The sequence below is a fragment of the Coregonus lavaretus genome (assembly GCF_964263955.1).
Source record: "Coregonus lavaretus genome assembly, chromosome: 22".
In the NCBI taxonomy this organism is placed as follows: Eukaryota; Metazoa; Chordata; class Actinopteri; order Salmoniformes; family Salmonidae; genus Coregonus; species Coregonus lavaretus.
This window is the reverse complement of record NC_140009.1, coordinates 40950590-40971938: the sequence shown is the minus strand read 5'-3', so window position 1 is coordinate 40971938 and position 21349 is coordinate 40950590. Positions and strand designations below refer to the sequence as shown.

Here is a 21349-nt window from a genome sequence, read left to right as displayed (position 1 = left end):
TATCATCCAGAAGGCGAGGTCAGTACAGGTGCATCAAAGCTGGGACCGAGAGAATGAAAAACAGCTTCTATCTCAAGTCCATCAGACTGTTAAATAGCCATCACTAGCACATTAGAGGCTGCTGCTGCCTATTGAAATCACTGGCCACTTTAAGAAATGGAACACTAGTCATTTTAATAATGTTTACACATCTTGCACTACTCATCTCATATGTTTATACTGTATTCTATTCTATAATATTATACTGTATCTTAGTCCAGGCCGCTCTGTCATTGCTTGTCCATATATGTATATATTCTTAAATCCCATTCCTCACTAGTTTTGTGTGTATTGGGTATATGTTGTGAAATTGTTAGATATTACTTTTTAGATATTACTGCACTGTCGGAGCTAGAAGCACAAGCATTTCGCTACACCCGCTATAACATCTCCTAAACACGTGTGTGACAAATACAATTTGATTTGATATTGAAAGAACAGACTGCATTCAGAATAAAACTAAATGTACATGAGGTACATGTAGAAACTAGTAATTCAGCATTCAAAGATTCCTCTTCAAAGAAATATTCTTATTCTGTGTGAATAGGTATGTATTCTGTGAGCATATGCTAGTTTAGCAACTGTTTACTTATGTCAAGAAGGCTACTGTTGTGTACTGTTTGAGTTCCCACCTACAGTAAATGTATTGAGTAGTTGCTGAACAGGTTCATCAACATGACATGAAATCAGAAAATAGCATCCATATGATAAGAAAAGAATATTCTGGAATTCCGAATATTGCATGGATTTGCTCATTTCCATTGTCTGATAAGCATGAAACAAATAGACTAGAGAGAAAAGGCACTGACGTCTTCTTACTCGACTAAACAAAATGGGGTCAAACATCGGACACTACAACAACTTAATTCTCGGAATACTCCTAATGAAAACAGTGCTGGCAGTCAAGGAGCTGGTATTGCCGCATAGTTCAAGAGTGATGAGTGAGTGAGCAATGGGTGCCATTATCCCAGCTTCCAGCTGCTCAGAGAAAGAGTCCCTCGTGTCCTCTATTGAGCATAAAACAGCAAATGAAAAGAGCTGGACTACACTACTGCCTTCAGAGCCCAAACCCATTTCACCATGGCTACAGGGCAAAGGCTTCCAACTATCCATGAGCCTCAATTATACTCTATTGACAAGCAACACAGGCAGCAACGCACAAACACTGTCTGTGTAAAGCCATTGATTCAGTCGCCAAATAACACCTCTCTCAAAATGCAAGGAACAGCTGTCTAAGTAGCTGTACAGAATACAAAAACAAACATGAATAATAATACATTTAGCACACCATGGCTGACTTGACTGAGGATGAAGATGGAACTTGAAATTAAATCAGTAGGAGCATAAAAAAATATGGTAAACTGCATACAAATGAGATTTGGAACAGGGCTCATTGTAAAGTAATCGAAAGGCATCTAAGACATTAAGCAAGTATCTTTCCCAATCATATTGATCCTTTGAACCGAGCTTCAACGACCTTGTAAGATTCAATGTCCTTGTAATCCCAGTCTGAAATCGGAAGTGTGCTCTCTATCCAGCAAGTGTTGACCCAAAGTTCCAATCAAATCCCAGTGCCCCACGTTTGGAACTGTGTTCTCTGCTCACTCCCCTTGAGTGGCAGGTCTAAAACAGCCAGGTAAACATGACAAGTGCCATCGAGATGATTTAGCCACAGATGCATGACAAGGGGCCATCTAATTACATCTATTGTAGCACTGCACAACCAGTCCATCCATAGTGGGCCTCAGAGGATGCAGTACCCTGCTTTGATACCAAGTCTCAGAGCTGAGGCACTTTATCCTCATACATTGGTGGTGGAGTGAGCGGCTCAATACTCATCCCTCCCGGCGGCTGAGAGTTATCCGTGTTCTTCGTATGGATCTTCTCTGATTTAATCCTCTGGATTTTAAGGGGAAGGAGATTGAGGCCCGTTCGCCCAGCGCAGTGGTTAGGCGCAGCAACAGAGGCGGCAGGGTTAGTGGAGGTGGGTGTAATCTGGGTGACCTCTGACCCTTCGACCTCTATCTGCACACTGTCCACCAGGTCGTCGTAGGAGGGAAGCTGGGAGGAGCTGTGGCGCAGGTGGCTCTGGCGTAAGGGGTATTGGCTGCTGCCCACTGCCTCCTCGTAGCTGGGCACGGTGTACCTCTGGGCTCGCTCCTCGGCCCTGTTGACATTCATACACAAACATGGACATGAATAACTGCTCTTTCAGAATGGATTCTGTTTGTCTTTTACATTGTTGCTACTGTGTACTGTAGGCTATGCTGTGTGTTTTGCAACAGGTGTCCAAATACATTAGTGTTTTGTGGAGTTTACGTCAGGGGGCTTTAAGTGAAAAGTTACTAAAGAAAACACTGTAGTAAGACTCAAAGCACTTAAACATGGGTAAGCAATCTTTTTAGCAAAGACCCAGTGTTGGTGCAGGCATCCGCTCCAGCCAAAGCAAAGTAATTCACATCGAACAAATCAACTAACTACTTGAATCAGCTGTACATGTGTTAGAGCTTTGGCTGGCGCAAAAGCCTGCACTCACACACCAGCTCTCATAGGTTAAAGGGAAATTTCACCACTTTTCAACCACATATTCATCATCTCCAGCACCACCCCAAAATCAACATATGTGAAACGGTGGGTTTCTATGTTTTGTAATAAACAAATATAGAAGAAGATAAGGGTTTCCGATGACATTATCCGGAAACACTGATGACATCATCTGGTGTACATCATGTGAGGTTAAACATATAGGAGCAGGCAAAGGTTAGTAAAGTAATAATGGTATTGCCCACCCCTGCAATGAACCCTGAGTAAACAAACCTGCTGAGGTCAGTAATTAGCTCAGTTATTATTCAGTAGCTACAGTACTCACGTCTCTCCGTCCTCCTCACCGGCAGCTGCGTTGTCTGCCCCCAGAGTCTGGGCCTCTTGAAGCGCTTGCTGCTCCCGCTGCTTGTTCCTCATGCCCAGGCACAGGGACAGCATGAGCATGGCCACCCCAGCCCCGACCAGCACAAAGGCCACCGATGAAGCCCTGCCCCTGTTGTCCGGTTTGGGGTTCCCTCCTCCGGTGCCACTGCTGTTGTTCACCGTGTCGGAGGGCACCACGCTCCACACAATCATGACGATGCCCAGGGCCACCAGCCCTACCCCAAGCGCACACAAGGCATACTGGGAACCCGAGTTTCCAGGACTGTTGTTGTGGTTTCTGGCTACAGGGGGGTTCGGGGGCTCCCCACTTGCACCTGTACCCCGCATTTTTCCCCAAAACGTAGTTCCTCCTAGTGTTCAGCTAGGACAGCTAGCTGCTTCACACCTGGGGTCAAAGACTGAGGAGAGAGACAGTCAATTAGGGCACAGATATAACACTGATACAGTAAAGAGGTTAATCTGTGGAGTAAACAATAACTTTCCAACACAAACCCCAATTTAACATGTATAATTGGGAAAACTGATTACACTCAAACTGTGGTAGAATTTGGATACATTGTTATTGTTCCAATAACTTCAATATAGGCCAATTAAAAAATGCACACTATCCTACACCTCACAATCACAATGTATTGCACTATTCACTTGCTTCTGAATTGGCTTGAATTTCAAGATATCCTACAACTGGAGTTCACATGCTGGGTTCACATGCTATAGCCTACCACTATATTAAAGGTGCAATCCGGGATTTCAAAAACTACTTAGCGGTCACCCCGCCACTTGTTTTGTTAAACAGCTGAGGGATGGGGCTGGAGAAATATAACCACTGTCAAATCCATAGACACAACTATGGATGCAAGGACTCACCATACGTGAGATAAAAATAATACATTTTAACCATGTTGTTTTCAAGCTATACAGTGTTTGTTTACAATTACATTGTTTAGAAACAATGGAGTAAGACAAGCTTATATTTGGGGTTCTGATGGGGTATGACAGCTGAACTAAGCTCATGAGGTATTTATACATTATATTCTTTGAGCAGGGGCGCAACTTTCACTGGGAACGGGGGTCGTCCCCCCCCCACTTTCTGAAATTGCATTTTTGACCCCCCAAGTTTTATCACTGCAATGGGATACAAAAAGTGGCAATGGTGTGCTTTAGGACTATGCAGAGGCCTTTGTGCGGTCGGGTAGGCTGTTTGGAGTTTTTAGCCGGCTGGATTTAGGACTGCGAGGACACCACAGAACGGACTGACAGGCTGTGTGAAGGTAAAGCTTCTGGAAGGCTGGCTGACCAGCACGGGAGAGTTGAGCATAGTTCAGTGTGTGTTGCGCTCTTTCACCGAGTTGTAAAAGCAAGCAGAGCAGAAACTGGCTACTATTTAGTTGACGGATGTAGCTGGCAAGGTGACTGCTGTTTAACTTAACAGAAAAAAATAGTGTTTATTCACAGTGCTGAGCTAGTATTGTAACTGACATGTAACGTTAGCTAAATGTTTAATCCCCCCTCGACTGAGGTGAATAAATAAGCTACGCTAGCTAGCAGCTACCATAGCCAGGTCAGCTCTAGCCTCTGTCAGATAGTAATAATAGTCATCTCATTTCGCTATATAACAGCTGTTGTTTGTATGGAAATGTTTTGTAGCCTTTGTTTTGTCCCGTTTTAGAAATAAATTAACTTGGCTAGCTTTCGTCAGTTGATGTAACGTTCGAGAGAGAGCTGGCCAAAAGTTGGCTAACGTTAGCTATTCTTTTTGCCTCAATCACACTAGACCGGAGTCAAATGATGAAACCATCGGCCAAATGATTGAAAACTGATATTTTGATGTTTTTTTCAGTGCAATGTGAGTTTTTTTGTCAGTATGGCAATGTAACATTATTGATCTGTCAGTTTCCCTAGCTAATTCCCTACTTTTCACACTGACACAGTAATAAACAGATCTAACGTTACAGACTTCACTGTCATGGTGCACAGCAGATGTCTGTGCGGGATCGATGTCTTGATCTCGCTCCCGCTGGCTTTCTGTCCGACTCCCACCCGCTACCGCAAGAACTGGTCCCAAACCCAACTGCAGTCCTGCTATGTTATTTTAGGCATATGTGACGCAGCTCACTTGCCAGCCATGGTCCCAGACATTGTGTGCCAAATGCGCAAAAATAACTTAAGAAATAGGTTAAATTACCAGAGATTCTCACATGGCCCTTATATTGTAGTAATGGGCTAAATCAGCCAATATGCTAGATGTAGTTTGAAGAGAGCAGAGTTGGAGAGACTTGCACTTTCTCTTGAGCTATTTTTATAGCCTACCTTTTAGGAGTGGGAAGATTTTCAGAAATATGGGTGATCAATATTTAGGCCTATTTCTAGGCAATGTAGTAAACTATAGCCTAATCATAGGACTATTTAGGAGAAACATTTCCTTTGAAAGATAACTTCCCTGTGCTTCTCCGCCCATGCATAGGCTATTGCCTACTCTATTTAATTGAGACCACACGCGCACCTGATCTCACAGGTATGGCTACTGAACGGGAAGCAGCAAGACTGATGACAGTGACACTTGCTATGTTTTGCAACGCCCTATAGGATATAGCCTACCTTTTAGGAGGACGATTTGCAGGTAGAGACAAATAAATGGGTAATTAATACTTAATGAAAATTAAAAGGTGCAACGCTCGTTCAACCTTAGTAGATTAACCTGTGCGCGTTGTGCCTTTCTTTTCAATTATGATTACATTTTTGGATTGTTCGTCGACTCACGTTGGTTGAGTGCCCTCCTTCTTTCCATTATCAATATTTATTTACAGGCACTGTAGTAAACTACAGTCTAATCATATTTAAGTAAATGTCATATTCAAGTTTACTGCCACGTGATTCTCCGCCCATGTAGGCAGCCTACTCTATTTCAAATGAGACCACGCATACTAGGCGCACTTGAACTCTCACGCCCAACTAGGAGAGGTAGGCTACTGAAGTTGATGTAGCGAATTATGAGTGTGTGAATAATGTTTTAAAAAATGTGTGCTTTTAATACAATAGGTAGGCTAATCTGTGGGATAACAAAAATATTTGAATCCTAAAATAGTCTGTCTGACCGCCCGCTCCCGCCCGCAGCATGAAAACTGCCGACGGTGCTGCAATGATCTCTGTTGGGACCCGCAGGTCCCGCAGGCATCCCGTGGGAATGAGCCCTCTAGTTCAGTCAGTACACAACACTATGCTCATCATGTCTTAGCATAATCAGATAGTGACTGGCATCCCAGCAGGTTCAGACAGACAGGGATGACCAGTCTACAGAGCTCAGGTGAATTTTGCAGTAAATTAACAAGATCAGCGAATGATACAAAGTTCCATCTTGAATTGATGGGTAGACCTACAGGACAGCAGCTTAAGCTTAAAGCTACAGTCTGGGATCTGGGAATAATGGTCATTTCAATTATTGAACCATTGATTCTATTCTTGTATAATATAATGTATAAATGTACACCAAGGTAATTCTTTGTCATGCCTCATTTTAGGAGGATCAGATGATGACAGGGGTCTCAGCAGGGTCAGGCAGCCAGGGAAGACCAGTCTGTGACTGAGGTGAATTTTTGCAGATACAACACTCTCTGTGCAGCAAACACTGGACAAGCCAGATGCTATTTTAAGGCAGTCTGACAAACCTTCAAAGTTGATTTCCAAACTGTATCAAGGGTTGATAGAGGCTTTTCCCGATGACACAAAACATGTAAAACAAAAATGTGAGGAAGACCTGATGTTGATGAATGGATACAGATATGTTTGAATGCCCAGTCATGTTCATTTAATCTCAGACATAAATTACTGCAGTTTAAGACCATCCATAGAACGTTAGTCCTATAGCTAACTGAGGAAAGATTGACCTAACACAAGTTATCATATAGCTAACTCTCGGCTGACAGAAACCATAATATGAATTAGCTAATAGTAATTACTATTTACGATTCATCACATCATGGGTGACCTCACCAGTGATCAAAATAATTGAGTAAAACACTTTCTAAAAATGTTAAGTAATCCGACGATGGGTAGTTTGTGTGCGCCACCATATATATATTTTTTTTCATCAACCAAAGATAAGAAGAGGAGACAAGATGAGTTTGGTCTGTTTGAAGTATGCATGTTAAAAGGGGGTGTGTCGTCTACCATCATTCACTTCCCTTCACTCACTTCCGGAAGTTTACTCGAAAGATAAGTGAACCATCCCTTCACCTAATTTTGCTATAACATCTTTGGTCTGACAGACATTTACGTGACACCCAGAATGCATTGTATAATGTCAACAAACACGGTGCCACACATAGCTGACAAATAGCTTAGCATTAGCGCATCATAATCAGTACTGTACAACCTTCAAAAAAGTATTTTACACACGTGTCCATTACAATCTATGCAAAACGTGAATACAATTGTATATACATTATGCTCCATACATACATACGGTATGCTACAGCGATATACAGAAAATAAGGCACTTACTTTGATAGGAACGCACACATGTCCAAAGTTATTATTTGTAAGGAAAACTACAATGAAGGCAATGCGAGCGCCAAACAGAAAATGTGCCATAGGGAAAAGGTTTGTGCAAGACTGCGCAAATGTCTGCATACTTGATCTGCTGAAACACTGGGGAAGTGATTGGGCTCTTTTCGTTGAGAGAAGTTTGTCCGGCTCAGTAAAGCCTCAAACATAAATTGTCTGCAACAGTGAAATGGACTACTTCTATGTGAATTAATGAGGAGGCGGAACACACCTCAATTCAAACTATTGTTAGAAAATAAAACTTGTTAGAAAATAACTTGAAATTGACAAGTTGAAACATAGATAATTAGCAGGCAGCGTGTCTTGGTTAGAGGGCAGCGCAGTCACAATCACAATCACATTTTGGAACAGTGAATGCATTCTAACATCACGTGAATAATAAAACTCACGCTGGGGCGACCGTTAGAGATATTTGGAACTCATAGTGAAAAGGTTAAGGGTATACTGGGCAACTTTCATAAGGTCTGGATGCCTTATATGGAATACTGTACGACAAAAGTAGTCGTTATTGAAAACATGCCCACGTCAGGGGAGATACCTATTTAAGCAATCCCTAGCTGCTGGGCTGCTCATTCCTGGCCCTGGGGGTCTGCCGTCCTGTGGGTTGTCACTCTGGCCTTGGCCTAACACACCTGAAACCAATAATGAATGTTTCACTAAGATTCTAAAGCTGAGTGGGGTGTGTTGGGTTGGGGGCTGTTAGGTGGTGGACCTCTAGGGACAGGACGGGGCGACCCAGCTATATTGTGTGCAAGTAAAAAGAGCTCTACAGTAATATTAGTCGTATGAGATTAATTATATGGAGGATTTGCTGTTTCTGTGTGTTAATGTATATTTGGAGGTGTATGTAGGTTTTTTTGTGGTTTTTTGTTTCCAAACCTTTCCCTTGGGAATATTTTTGTGTGAACTGGGAAGGAAATTGTTTTGGGAGAGAGTTGAGTTATTGACTAGACTGGTGGGGGTCTGGCTGGTCGTCTGGTTGAAATTTGATATTTTTATTTAACTAGGCAAGTCAGTTAAGAACAAATTCTTATTTACAATGACGGCCTACCCTGGCCAAACCCTCCCCTAACCCGGACGATGCTGGGCCAATTGTGTGACACCCTATGGGATTCCCGATCGCAGCCAGTTGTGATACAGCCCGGGATCGAACCCGGGTCTGTAGTAATGCCTCTAGCACTGCGATGCGGTGCCTTAGACCGCTGCTCCACTCGGTCCCCCATATAGAGGATGTCTAAATAAAGACAATCAAAAGTATTTGTATTTTTTCAAGAGTTGTTCATTTGTTAAACTATTGGTTAAAGGTGCTACACAATATTTATTATTGAATTACCTTTGATCTAGTTCAGTCTTATTAAATCACTTAAACATACTTAATAATGATCTCTTACCTAGCTTAATGACTGTGGGCATTGTTGCTTACCTTTTGTTAATAGAGACAGCATATTGGATTGTGTAGAAATGCAGGAAATTAGCTTTAGATGCCCAAAAGTATTCTGGGGGAGGACCTCCAGACCCCCCACCAGGTTATGTCCTCCCAACTTCTAAAACCAAAGTGGAGCCCCTCCCTTCAATAATCAATTAATTGTAATGTCCAAAAATTGACCAATCCCAAATTGCCCGTTTAAGAGGACAATTAAATCTCTTATACAGTAGGCCTACACTAAAAATCTAATCTACACAGGAAATGGAATATGGGTGCTCCTGTGTGTTTATCTTTAAAAGAGTAAAAACTATTGCTCATAATAAAACCAGACCGGCATTTTGTAACACAATGAGTAACTAGTTGCCGTTTACCCTCATGCCAATAATCTGTCTCAGTTAGCAGTTAGTTAACCATACTGTAAGTGCTTAATGGTTATGATAAGCAGTTATTCATTTTACAGGCCTACTGGTAGACACAACAAACTGGACCCAGGGGTAGACGTAACATAGGAAATGTAAATCCGGGCCACTCCAATTAGTATATGTTACATTTGGTATGGTTATGTAAGACGGAAGGTGTCTTAAGGCAAAAAATTAAAGTAGGTGGTTAGTCGGGGTTGCGTGTTCAAATCTCATCACAGAGAACTTTAGCATTTTACGTCATTAGCAACTACTTACTACTTTTTAGCTACTTTGCAACTACTTAGCATGTATGGTATGTATTACAATTCATACAATGTTACGAATTTGCAAAACGTATATGTTACGAATTCCAATTTGTTGTGGCTAACGTTAGCTAGTTGGCTAACGCTAATGTTAACTCGTGGCTAATGTAAGATAAGCTAGGGGTTAGGCTTAGGAGTTAGGTTAAAGGGTTAAGGTTAGCTAACATGCTAAGTAGTTGCAAAGTTGCTAATGACCTAAAATGCTTAAGTTCTCTGTGATGAGATTTGAACACGCAACCTTTGGGTTGCTAGACATTCGAGTTACACGCCTACTCATCCACCCCGACTAACCACCTACTTTCATTTTTTTCATTTCATTTTTTGCCAAACGTAACATATCACACTAATTTGTGTGTCCCGGATGTACATTTACTATGTTACGTCTAGTCTATAAGACCAGGCTGGGCACAAAGGGTAATCTGTAAGGCTGAAGTTACACAAAGCAACATTCAAACAATCTTAGTTGCAGTTGTTTACAAGCATTTCGCTACACCCGCAATAACATCTATTAAATATGTGTCATCTGCTGCATTACATCGGGGTTTCACAAATTACTTCTTTACCCAACCGTTTAGTTATTGTAACAGCATGGATATTTAGTACAATTTAGCTAGCTAGCACAGTTCATGGTGGACAATTTCAGTTGAAACTGGTGAAGGTTCACTTCAAAAATGACATTTACTGACTGCCAAAACATGTACATAAACCATGACTAGCCATGATGTCAATCATTTTTATACATCTCCCGTTGTGCTAATGTCTCTTTGGTCAACCTTAACCTCTTAAGGCCCAAGCTGTTTTTTTACATGCATTTTTTATTTCTCTTTGCTATTTGGGCTTATTGGAACCTAATTAGAATAAAAACTAAGTATCATCTTTTGATATGATGTACTTTTAGAGAAAAATGATGTCCACATATGTGGATTCATGGTCCGAATTGCATTAGGCTAACATTTTCAACACAACTAATTTAAGTATGTATGTATGTATTTAGTGATTTAATTGTTATTTATTTCATTGGGACCATGTACAGCTTTTTAGCTGCATCAGAGCTAGCTTTTTTCCCATTTTACGTGTGTGCATGTTTACAAGCATATTAGCTGTTTCGAGGAGCCTCAGTCCATAAGTACACTTACGTGTACTTCATGTTTAGCGACCTACAAAGTTGCTAGTTTTACACTTTTTTTTTCAAATTTGCATGTCATGACAAATATACAAGGCTTTTATAAATATCTAAATCAGAATAAGCCATGAAATATGACAGAACTTCTACACAATTGTGGACATAAGAGCTAAAAAGTGCTGTCCACGTATGTGACCACTAAGCCCTAGGAGGTTAATTACGGGTAATGGTGGGGAGTCGACTCCAAAATAATCAACGCCTGGTGTCGACTCCCATTTCTGAGTGTCAAGATTTGATTCTGCAAGGAATCGACTCCTCGACTCCTAAGATTCTTAATTTTTGGAACGGTGGAGAGTGTTTAGTTGCCATACTTCCGAGAACACTCGCATATCTTTCATAGCGAGCGAGGGAGAGACAATCAAAAGCTGTATCTCGCAATGCTGTATCTAGCAATTTCTTGGCTTGCAAAGTCTTCAGTAAAGCAGAGGCTATTATCAATGACCTAGGCTATGCTATTCTACACGCAACAGACTGAAGACACACTTGTATCATTAGCAAAGAGAAAGGGCAGGCGAGCCATCGCGAGGGAGAAAGGAGGGGGCAGGCATCAGAACCATTTCACGGAGCAATCAATCAGCAACTCAGTTGCAAGCAACCAAAGTTGCTTGAAGTTAATTTGTGTAACTCCAGCCTAAGAATAAGGCCTTCTTTATAGATATTGAAGGGCATTGCATGCGATTACTGAGCGATTACTAAGCAAGTAGGTATGAATAATCAACTTCATAGAACAACTCCAGAGGCCCGCATCTGACAGATTACAAGTTGCTAAGGCCAGCATGTCAGCAAAATAATAGCAAATCCATACATGCGCACACACCTACTCTCAGCGGCTTAAAATGTTCACAACTCTATTGCCAGCCCATTGGAAACTGTTGAATATAACAGTCCTCACATTTAATAATTGAATACTTACCATTCCATAGTTTGTAGAAATGAAAGTGTGTGTGTGTGTGTGTGTGTGTGTGATAAGATGACCTATGCAATGGCAACAAACTCCTTTGTCACCGAGTTCGATTTGTTCTGCTTTTTACAGGACATTACATTTGGCAGACATTTGAGGAAGCATTCCTATTATTTTAGCTTCTGAAATTCTGTACCCTTGCATCAAGAGAACTGTTGATGTCTTTCTAAAGATGTGATGTTAGTTAGAAGTTAGAACTGGGCATAAAACAGTAGTAGTCTATATAAAAACAAACACTTTTGTTTTTATATAGTTAATTTATTTAATTATGTTTTTACAAAATCAGTTAAAATCGCACTGTTGATGTATTAGACTTCAGAATTGCATTGGGGGCATACGGAAGTGCATTCGGAAAGTATTCAGAACCCTTCACATTTTCCACATTTTGTTATGTTTCAGCCTTATTCTAAAATTGATTTTTTTATTTTTATTATTCCTCAGCAATCTAGACACAATACCCCATAATGAGAAACCGAAAAATAGGTTGTTTGATTTTTTTTTATTACATGTATACAAACCAGAAATACCTTATTTACATAAGTATTCAGACCCTTTGCTATGAGACTCGAAGTTGAGCTTAGGTGCATCCTGTTTCCATCGATCATCCTTGAGATGTTTCTACAACTTGATTGGAGTCCACCTGTGGTAAATTCAATTGATTGGACATGATTTGGAAAGGCACACACCTGTTTTATATAAGGCCCCACAGTTGACAGTGCATGTCAGAGCAAAAACCAAGCCATGAGGTCGAAGGAATTTTCCGTAGAGCTCCGAGACAGGATTGTGTCGAGGCACAGATCTGGGGAAGGGTAAGAAACCATTTCTACAGCATTGAAGGTCCCCAAGAACACAGTGGCCTCCAGCATTCTTAAATGGAAGAAGTTTGGAACCACCAAGACTTCTTAGAGCTGGCCGCCCGGCCAAACTGAGCAATCGGGGGAGAAGGGCCTTGGTCAGGGAGGTGACCAAGAACCCGATGGTCACTCTGACAGAGCTCTAGAGTTCCTCTGTTGAGATGGGAGAACGTTCCAGAAGGACAACCATCTCTGCAGCACTCCACCAATCAGGCCTTTATGGTAGAGTGGCCAGACAGAAGCCACTCTTCAGTAAAGGGCACATGACACCCCGCTTGGAGTTTGCCAAAAGGCACATAAAGACTCTCAGACCATGAGAAACAAGATTCTCTGGTCTGATGAAACCAATATTGAACTCTTTGGCCTGAATGCCAAGCATCACATCTGTAGCAAATCTGGCACCATCCCTACGGTGAAGCATGGTGGTGGCAGCATCATGCTGTGGGGATGTTTTTCAGCGGCAGGGACTGGGAGACTAGTCAGGATCGAGGGAACGATGAACGGAGCAAAGTACAGAGAGATCCTTGATGAAAACCTGCTCCAGAACGCTCAGGACCTCAGACTGGGGGCGAAGGTTCACCTTCCAACAGGACAACGACCCTAAGCACAAAGCCAAGACAATGCAGGAGTGGCTTCGGGACAAGTCTCTGAATGTCCTTGAGTGGCCCAGCCAGAGCCCGGACTTGAACCCGATCTAACATCTCTGGAGAGACCTGAAAATAGCTGTGCAGCGACGCTCCCAATCCAACCTGATAGAGTTTGAGAGGATCTGCAGAGAAGAATGGGAGAAACTCCCAAAATACTGGTGTGCCAAGCTTATAGCATCATACCCAAGAAGAATCAAGGCTGTAATCACTGCCAAAGGTGCTTCAACAAAGTACTGAGTAAAGGGTCTGAATACTTATGTAAATGTTATATTTCCGTTTTTTTATTTTTCATAATTTAGCAAACATTTCTAAAAAAACTTCGTCATTATGGGGTATTGTGTGTAGATTGATGAGGGAAAAAAACAATTTAATCAATTTTAGAATAAGAAAAAGTAAAGGGGGCTGAATACTTTCCGAAGGCACTGTATGCTACTGCTCGACAATTTTTGGTCGACCAACAGCCTATCGACCAAACAATCGACCAGGCAAATAATTGGGTTCAGCTCAAGTTTAAACATCTTCTGTTGTACAGGAAGTGAATAGCTTAATCAATTGATAGTGACAGAATTAGATTTCTTACCAAGCAAAGTCAGCCTTTGAATGTCAAAGAAACGAAACAATGATAGCCCCACATGCATCGGAGTCACGTCTTTCCTGGGTATTTTACAGCTAGTTTCTAACATAAAGTATCGCGGACCAAAGCGCTGTTATAGACCTTTATATAATCTGATTATTTTATTTTCTTCCAAATCTTAAGATAACAAGGGGTAGGCCTGTGCTTTTTGCTATTTTCTTAAAAGGTAGGCATGGTGGGTGGAGAAATTGACCGACATATGGATATAGCAGCCTATAGCCTAATTTCATCTGTCAAACAAGTAGGCGTACCTTTTATTTCTTAAATAGGAAGAAATAGGCTCCAACACAAAGTCCTCGTTGTTAGTCAAATGAAGACTGTTGAAATGAATTATGCCTACTTGAATTTGCCTACTTTCAGCACCATGAGCTGTCTATTTCCGATTGATTGTGCCGCGGCTTCTGCTGCAACTTTCAGCACCACGATGTAAGTTCCTCAAATCTGGCTGTCACGGTTTCGGCCGAGGCTGCTCCTCCTCCTGGTTCGGGCAGGCATCGGCGGTCGTCGTCCCCGGAGTACTAGCTGCCACCGATCTATGTTTCATGTTCGTTTGGTTTGGTCTTGATGTTGTACACCTGTGTCTAGTTAGTCCTCATTAGTGTTCTATTTAAGTCTCGTTGGGTGTGTCTGTGTTTGTGTGTGATTATTTCTGTCGTGTGTTGTGCTTGTTTTGCTTTCGCTCGGTTGAGCTTCACTCCACTGTGTTGGAGCGTTTACGCACATGTTTAGTGCGCCTTTTGTTTGTGCCGCCTTCGTGCGTAGTTTCGCCTTCGGGCAAGTTTTGTTCGTATTTTCCTTGTTGGAATTTGAACTAAAGTCTTTTGGACTATACTTCGGTGTCCTGCGCTTGATTCCACCACTACACCCACCTACAGCATTCTTGACAGAATCACACACCATAAAGAATGGAATCAGCAGGAACCGCAGCAGCCCAGGCGACGCTGGAGGACAAGGTCCGTGAACAAAGTGACCAGATCCTGCAGATGGGGTCCGCACTGCAGGAGGTGATCACCACCATCCGAGGCTGGGGGACTCCTCCACCGCCATCCTCCCTGCCAGCACCATCGGCCAGTCAGCCCATTCCCGGTCCGGAACCCCGAGGAGTTCGACTCTCGCTCCCGAGGGCCTACGATGGGACCGCGGCCGGGTGTCAGGGATTCCTTCTCCAGGTGGAGCTATACCTGGCCACCGTGCACCCGGCGCCCTCGGGACATGAGAGCGTGTCCGCCCTGATCTCCTGCCTTTCCGGGAAGGCGTTGGAATGGGCTAACGCGGAGTGGAGGAGGATCGACGCGGATACCATCACCTACGACGAGTTCTCCCGCCGCTTCAGGGTGGTGTTTGACCATCCCCCGGAGGGGAAAGCGGCGGGGGAGCGTCTGGTCTTCCTCCGGCAGGGGAGGAGGAGTGCCCAGGAGTTCGCCCTAGAATTCCGTACTCTAGCGGCAGATGCAGGGTGGAATGAGCGGGCTCTCGTCGATCACTACAGATGTGGTCTTCGCGAGGACGTCCGTCGGGAGCTGGCCTGTAGGGACACCAGCCTCTTGTTCGACCAGTTGGTCGACATGTCCATCAGGCTGGATAACCTGCTAGCTACCCGCGGACGTTCCGAGGGGGGTCCGTCCATTTCACCCTCCAGCGCCTCCATGGAGCTCGGGGGCGCTGGCGCTAGAGAGCGGAGGAGGAAGAGCCCGAGGGGGACTGTCTCCTGCACCAAGTGCGGTCGTTGAGGGCACACTGCGGCCAGGTGCTGGGGAGGGTTCTCCGAGGGAGAGGACAACAGGCCACGCACTGGGGGGGCCTCCCAGGTGAGTAGACACCCCGCTTACCCAGAGCTTTCTGTTGCGCACTTTTGTATACCTGTTGGTTTTCCACAGGTTGCACCTCATTCCCAGCATAAGGCGCTAGTAGATTCAGGCGCAGCTGGGAATTTTGTTGATCGAAAGTTTTGTTTAGAGTTAGGGATCCCTCTCCTACCTGTTGACAAACGTTTTCCCGTACATGCCTTAGATAGCCGCCCGTTGGGGTCGGGGTTGATCAGGGAGGTCACAGCGCCACTTAGGATGTGTGCGCAGGGGGGTCATGAAGAGACTATACAGCTGTATCTGATCGACTCTCCTGCGTACCCAGTGGTGCTGGGGATTCCCTGGTTAAGCACCCATAACCCTGCTATTTAGTGGCAACAGAGGGCTCTCGATGGGTGGTCTGCTCAGTGTGAGGGGCGATGTCTGGGTGTTTCCGTGGGGGCGACTTCGGTGGAAAGTCCAAACCAAGTGCCCGCACTGCACATTCCGCCTGAATATGGGGATTTAGCTCGTGTTTAGAAAAACTAGGGCGACGCAGTTGCCTCCCCATAGACAGGGGGATTGTGCGATTGATCTCCAGGCAGGAGCAGCGCTCCCACGGAGCCATGTGTATCCTTTGTCTCAAGAGGAGAGGAAAGTTATGGAGATTTACATAGCCGAATCTTTGAGACAGGGATGCATTCGGCCTTCCATTTCCCCCGCCTCTTCGAGTTTCTTTTTTGTGAAAAAGAAAGATGGAGGGTTGCGCCCGTGCATTGATTACCGTGGTCTCAATCAGATTACTGTGAAATACAGTTATCCACTCCCTCTGATTGCGACCATGACGGAGTCATTGCATGGGGCGCGGTTTTTCACAAAATTGGATCTCAGGAGCGCGTATAACTTGGTGCGCATTAGGGAGGGCGATGAATGGAAAACGGTGTTTAGTACCACGTCAGGTCATTTCGAGTATCTTGTCATGCCATATGGGTTGATGAATGCTCCATCAGTCTTCCAATCCTTCGTAGATGACATTTTCCGGGATATGCAGGGACAAGGGGTGGTCGTGTACATTGATGATATTCTGGTGTACTCGTCTACCCGAGCCGAGCATATAACCCTGGTGCGACGTGTATTGAGGAGGCTGTTGGAGCACGATCTGTATGTCAAGGCAGAGAAATGTCTGTTTTTCCAGGAGTCGGTCTCCTTTTTGGGTTATCGGTTGTCCGCGTCAGGGGTGAGAATGGAGGTGGATCGTGTGTCCGCTGTGCGTAATTGGCAAACTCCAACCACTGTAAAAGAGGTGCAGCAGTTCTTGGGCTTTGCGAATTACTACCGGAGGTTTATCCGGGGTTTTGGACAGGTGGCAGCTCCCATCACGTCCCTTCTGAAGGGGGGTCCGGTGCGCCTGCAGTGGTCAGCTGATGCGGACAGGGCCTTTGGGAGACTGAAGGACCTGTTTACGTCGGCTCCGGTGCTGGCGCATCCGGATCCCACAATTCCATTTCAGGTTGAGGTGGACGCGTCTGAGGCTGGTATAGGGGCCGTTCTCTCTCAACGGTCCGGCTCGCCACCTAAACTCCGCCCCTGTGCTTTTTACTCCAAAAAGCTCAGCCCGGCGGAGCGTAACTATGACGTTGGGGACAGGGAGCTGTTAGCTGTAGTTCAAGCCCTTAAGGTGTGGAGGCATTGGCTTGAGGGGGCTCAACACCCTTTCCTCATTTTGACTGACCATCGGAACCTGGAGTACATCCTGGCAGCGAGGAGACTGAACCCTCGCCAGGCTCGACGGAGTATGTTTCTCACCAGGTTCGTATTTAAAATCACGTACATCCCTGGGTCCCAGAATGGTAAGGCAGATGCACTGTCCCGGCGGTATGACACGGAGGAGAGGTCCGTTGAGCCTACTCCCATACTACCGGAGTCTTGCCTTGTGGCACCGGTGGTGTGGGAGGTCGATGCCGAGATCGAGCGAGCGTTGCGTACAGACCCCAGCCCTCCACAATGTCCTGAGGGTCGGAGGTACGTTCCGCTCGAGATTCGGGATCGACTCATCTACTGGGCTCACACGTCACCCTCCTCTGGACATCCGGGTATTGGCCGGACAGTGCATTGCCTTAGCACTAAATACTGGTGGCCTACTTTGGCTAGAGATGTGAGGGTTTACGTCTCCTCCTGCTCGGTGTGCGCCCAGTGTAAGGTGCCCCGACATCTGCCCAGGGGTAAGTTACAGCCCCTACCCGTTCCACAACGACCATGGTCCCACCTCTCGGTGGATTTTGTAACAGACCTTCCCCTCTCTCAGGGGAATACCACCATCCTGGTCGTTGTGGACCGGTTCTCTAAGGCCTGTCGTCTTCTCCCTATGTCGGGTCTTCCTACTGCCCTACAGACTGCTGAGGCCCTATTTACCCACGTCTTCCGGCATTACGGGGTCCCCGAGGATATAGTGTCTGATCGAGGCCCCCAGTTTACCTCCCGGGTGTGGAGAGCGTTTATGGAGCGTTTGGGGGTCTCGGTTAGCCTTACCTCGGGGTACCACCCGGAGAGTAACGGGCAGGTAGAACGTGTTAACCAGGATGTGGGTAGGTTTCTGAGGTCGTATTGCCAGGACCGGCCTGAGGAGTGGGCGTGTTACATTCCCTGGGCCGAGATGGCCCAGAATTCTCTCCGCCACTCCTCTACCAACCTAACCCCTTTCCAATGTGTATTAGGTTACCAGCCGGTTCTGGCACCGTGGCAGCAGAGCCAGATCGAGGCCCCTGCGGTGGATGATTGGATGAGGCGCTCGGAAGAGACGTGGAACGCTGCCCACGTCCACCTGCAGCAGGCCGTCCGTCGTCACAAGGCGAGCGCCGATCTCCACCGCAGTGAGGGGCCGGTGTACGCACCCGGAGATCGAGTCTGGCTCTCTACCAGAAACCTACCCCTCCGCCTGCCCTGCCGGAAGCTGGGTCGGCGGTTTGTGGGGCCCTTTAAAGTCCTGAGAAGATTGAACGAGGTGTGTTATAAGTTACATCTACCTGTTGAATATAAGAATATTAACCCCTCGTTCCATGTGTCTCTTCTCAGGCCGGTGGTAGCTGGTCCACTCCAGGACAATGAGATAGGAGAGACTCCTCCGCCCCCATTGGACATCGAGGGGGCTCCGGCGTACACCGTTCGGTCCATCTTGGACTCCAGACGCCGGATGGGGGGTCTCCAGTATCTCGTGGAGTGGGAGGGGTACGGCCCGGAGGAGCGGTGCTGGGTGCCGCGGAGGGACATCCTAGACCCATCTCTCCTGTCGGAGTTCCACCGGGACCATCCCGCGCGCCCTGCTCCGCGTCCTCCTGGTCGTCCCCGAGGCCGGGGTCTGCGCACGGCTGGAGCCGCGCGTCAAGGGGGGGGTACTGTCACGGTTTCGGCCGAGGCTGCTCCTCCTCCTGCTTCGGGCAGGCATCGGCGGTCGTCATCCCCGGAGTACTAGCTGCCACCGATCTATGTTTCATGTTCGTTTGGTTTGGTCTTGATGTTGTACACCTGTGTCTAGTTAGTCCTCATTAGTGTTCTATTTAAGTCTCGTTGGGTGTGTCTGTGTTTGTGTGTGATTATTTCTGTCGTGTGTTGTGCTTGTTTTGCTTTCGCTCGGTTGAGCTTCACTCCACTGTGTTGGAGCGTTTACGCACATGTTTAGTGCGCCTTTTGTTTGTGTCGCCTTCGTGCGTAGTTTCGCCTTCGGGCAAGTTTTGTTCGTATTTTCCTTGTTGGAATTTGAACTAAAGTCTTTTGGACTATACTTCGGTGTCCTGCGCTTGATTCCACCACTACACCCACCTACAGCATTCTTGACACTGGCTTATTGTAAGGTCAATAACTCTGATAAATACATAATGGGCCAGAAACATATTGTTTTTAATGAAATCAATTATAGTAGTAGCAAGCTATCAAAGTTGTTCCTCCTTCTCATCTTCGCCTTCTCCTTCTCAATCTGTTCAGAACATAGGCTATAGGCTAGTCCGCGTGCGCGATATGATGTATTGTTTGGACTAGGCCAATCCCCCCAAAAATATTGGAAGAAACCTTCGACTCTTCTCCTGACCTGCCATCCTAGACCTACACAGCACAGCATTGGTTAAGCAGCACACAAAAACGTTTTTGATCAGCAAGAGCAGAGCAGGCCGGGGCTCAGGGTTGAAATAGCCATTGCAGTGGCTATCTTAAAAATATACCGTTACTCTGTGCTTCTCCGAGCATACACTTCGTAGCCTATAGGCTATGGATCATTTGATTGAGACCACAGTGAACAGCCTATAGGCGCAATTGATATTGCGTGCCCAGTGGAGAATCAGAGATGAGGGGTGGCATCGGGCACACAGCGATATATATAGCCTAATAAGTAACTAATTCTAAAACACTGAGAAATATTTACATTTCATCAATTACATGACCCTCCCCTGGACTAGATTTTTTTTTTTTTTATACTAAACCCTCCCCTTGATTGAAATTGAAAAAGCATGACCCTCACCCATTTTTCTTCAGGTAACCATTCTGTAAATGTATATCTGTCCCTAAGGTCCTTGGACCTTAAGGAGTAATGGTAGGCTCATTTCCATATTTATTAAGAGTACATCTTGGGCTAGGTAAGGCTATATATTGCAATACAAGTATGCCCCCAATGCAATTCTGAAGTCTAATACATCCACAGTGCGATTTCAACAGATGTTTTACTTTGTGTCAAATATTTTGTTGAATTTATACACCATTCCAACATTGTTTAGCATTATCTAGTCCAATTGTGGCATCCACTATTTGTATCAGTTTACGCAGTTTCAATGGGGGACTTTTATTTTGAAAGCAAACCGCTGAGTCCACTATTGTTTCTCACGCTAATATTGTTCACAACATACAAGTCTTTGTCCCAGTAGCCCAGTATAAAATCTTACCCGCTAGCTACACAGTGGTGTGTTCGGAAAACAAATAAATTATCCCATACTATTCTCGTTATAATAGCATATCAGTAGGCTATAGTCTAAGTATGAATGTCAAAGTTACTAAACTGATAAAAACCAAGGAGGTTTGTAATAATCAAGAAATGGGGTGGTAGCCTTCACGGCCTTACCTTTGCATTGCTGACTGACAAAGTTCCGCGCGGTGTGATGTTTTCATTTGTAATCATCCATTCCAAATAGTGTTTTCTGTTTTCGAAGTTGATCACCCCCGATCAAATTAATTATGAATGTAAACTATGTCTTGGAAATTCACTATTCTCGCCTATTTTCAAACCAGGAACTTTCGCCGACGGAAGGGCTAAAGAAAAAGTAACAACGTATAAGCAACTTTATGCTTGATCCGAAATGTATGCTTGATCCGTATAACGTAGCCAGCGGCTTCTATGGAGGACGTAACGCAATTGTGGAGGCATGCAGAGGCCAAATCAAGCGCTGTAGGGCATGGCCATGTGCCTCTCAAATGTTGTAACAATGCCGCCAGCTCTGTATAGCTCCGCATTGACATGATTGGTTGACTGTAGGTGAGGGCGGGAGGTCCTGTATAAACATGTCAACTTCCTTCACAACAGCTCTGCCCTGTTCTGTGAAGTACAAGTATGAATGCTTTGACCAGAG

General features: G+C 45.1%; 1 protein-coding gene across 1 annotated transcript; it reads right to left on the bottom strand.

Annotated features, from left to right (window-relative positions):
• Positions 1-382: 382 nt before the first annotated feature.
• Positions 383-21137, bottom strand: LOC311149717 (transmembrane protein 51-like). The gene is made up of 3 exons (XM_084186925.1): positions 20845-21137; positions 2909-3365; positions 383-2206 (listed from the first exon to the last, which is right to left on the bottom strand). The coding sequence occupies exons 2-3, from the start codon at positions 3292-3294 to the stop codon at positions 1819-1821; spliced, it is 774 nt and encodes a 257-aa protein (XP_084043051.1). The 5' UTR covers positions 3295-3365; positions 20845-21137; the 3' UTR covers positions 383-1818.
• Positions 21138-21349: the final 212 nt, after the last annotated feature.

Bases quoted from the DNA above. Each gene is read 5' to 3' on its own strand.
- LOC311149717 (XM_084186925.1), bottom strand. From the start codon at position 3,294: ATGCGGGGTACAGGTGCAAGTGGGGAGCCCCCGAACCCCCCTGTAGCC. The intron at 2,207-2,908 runs GTGAGTACTGTA...GAATGTCAACAG, and splicing joins GGTGAGGAGGACGGAGAGAC to GGCCGAGGAGCGAGCCCAGA.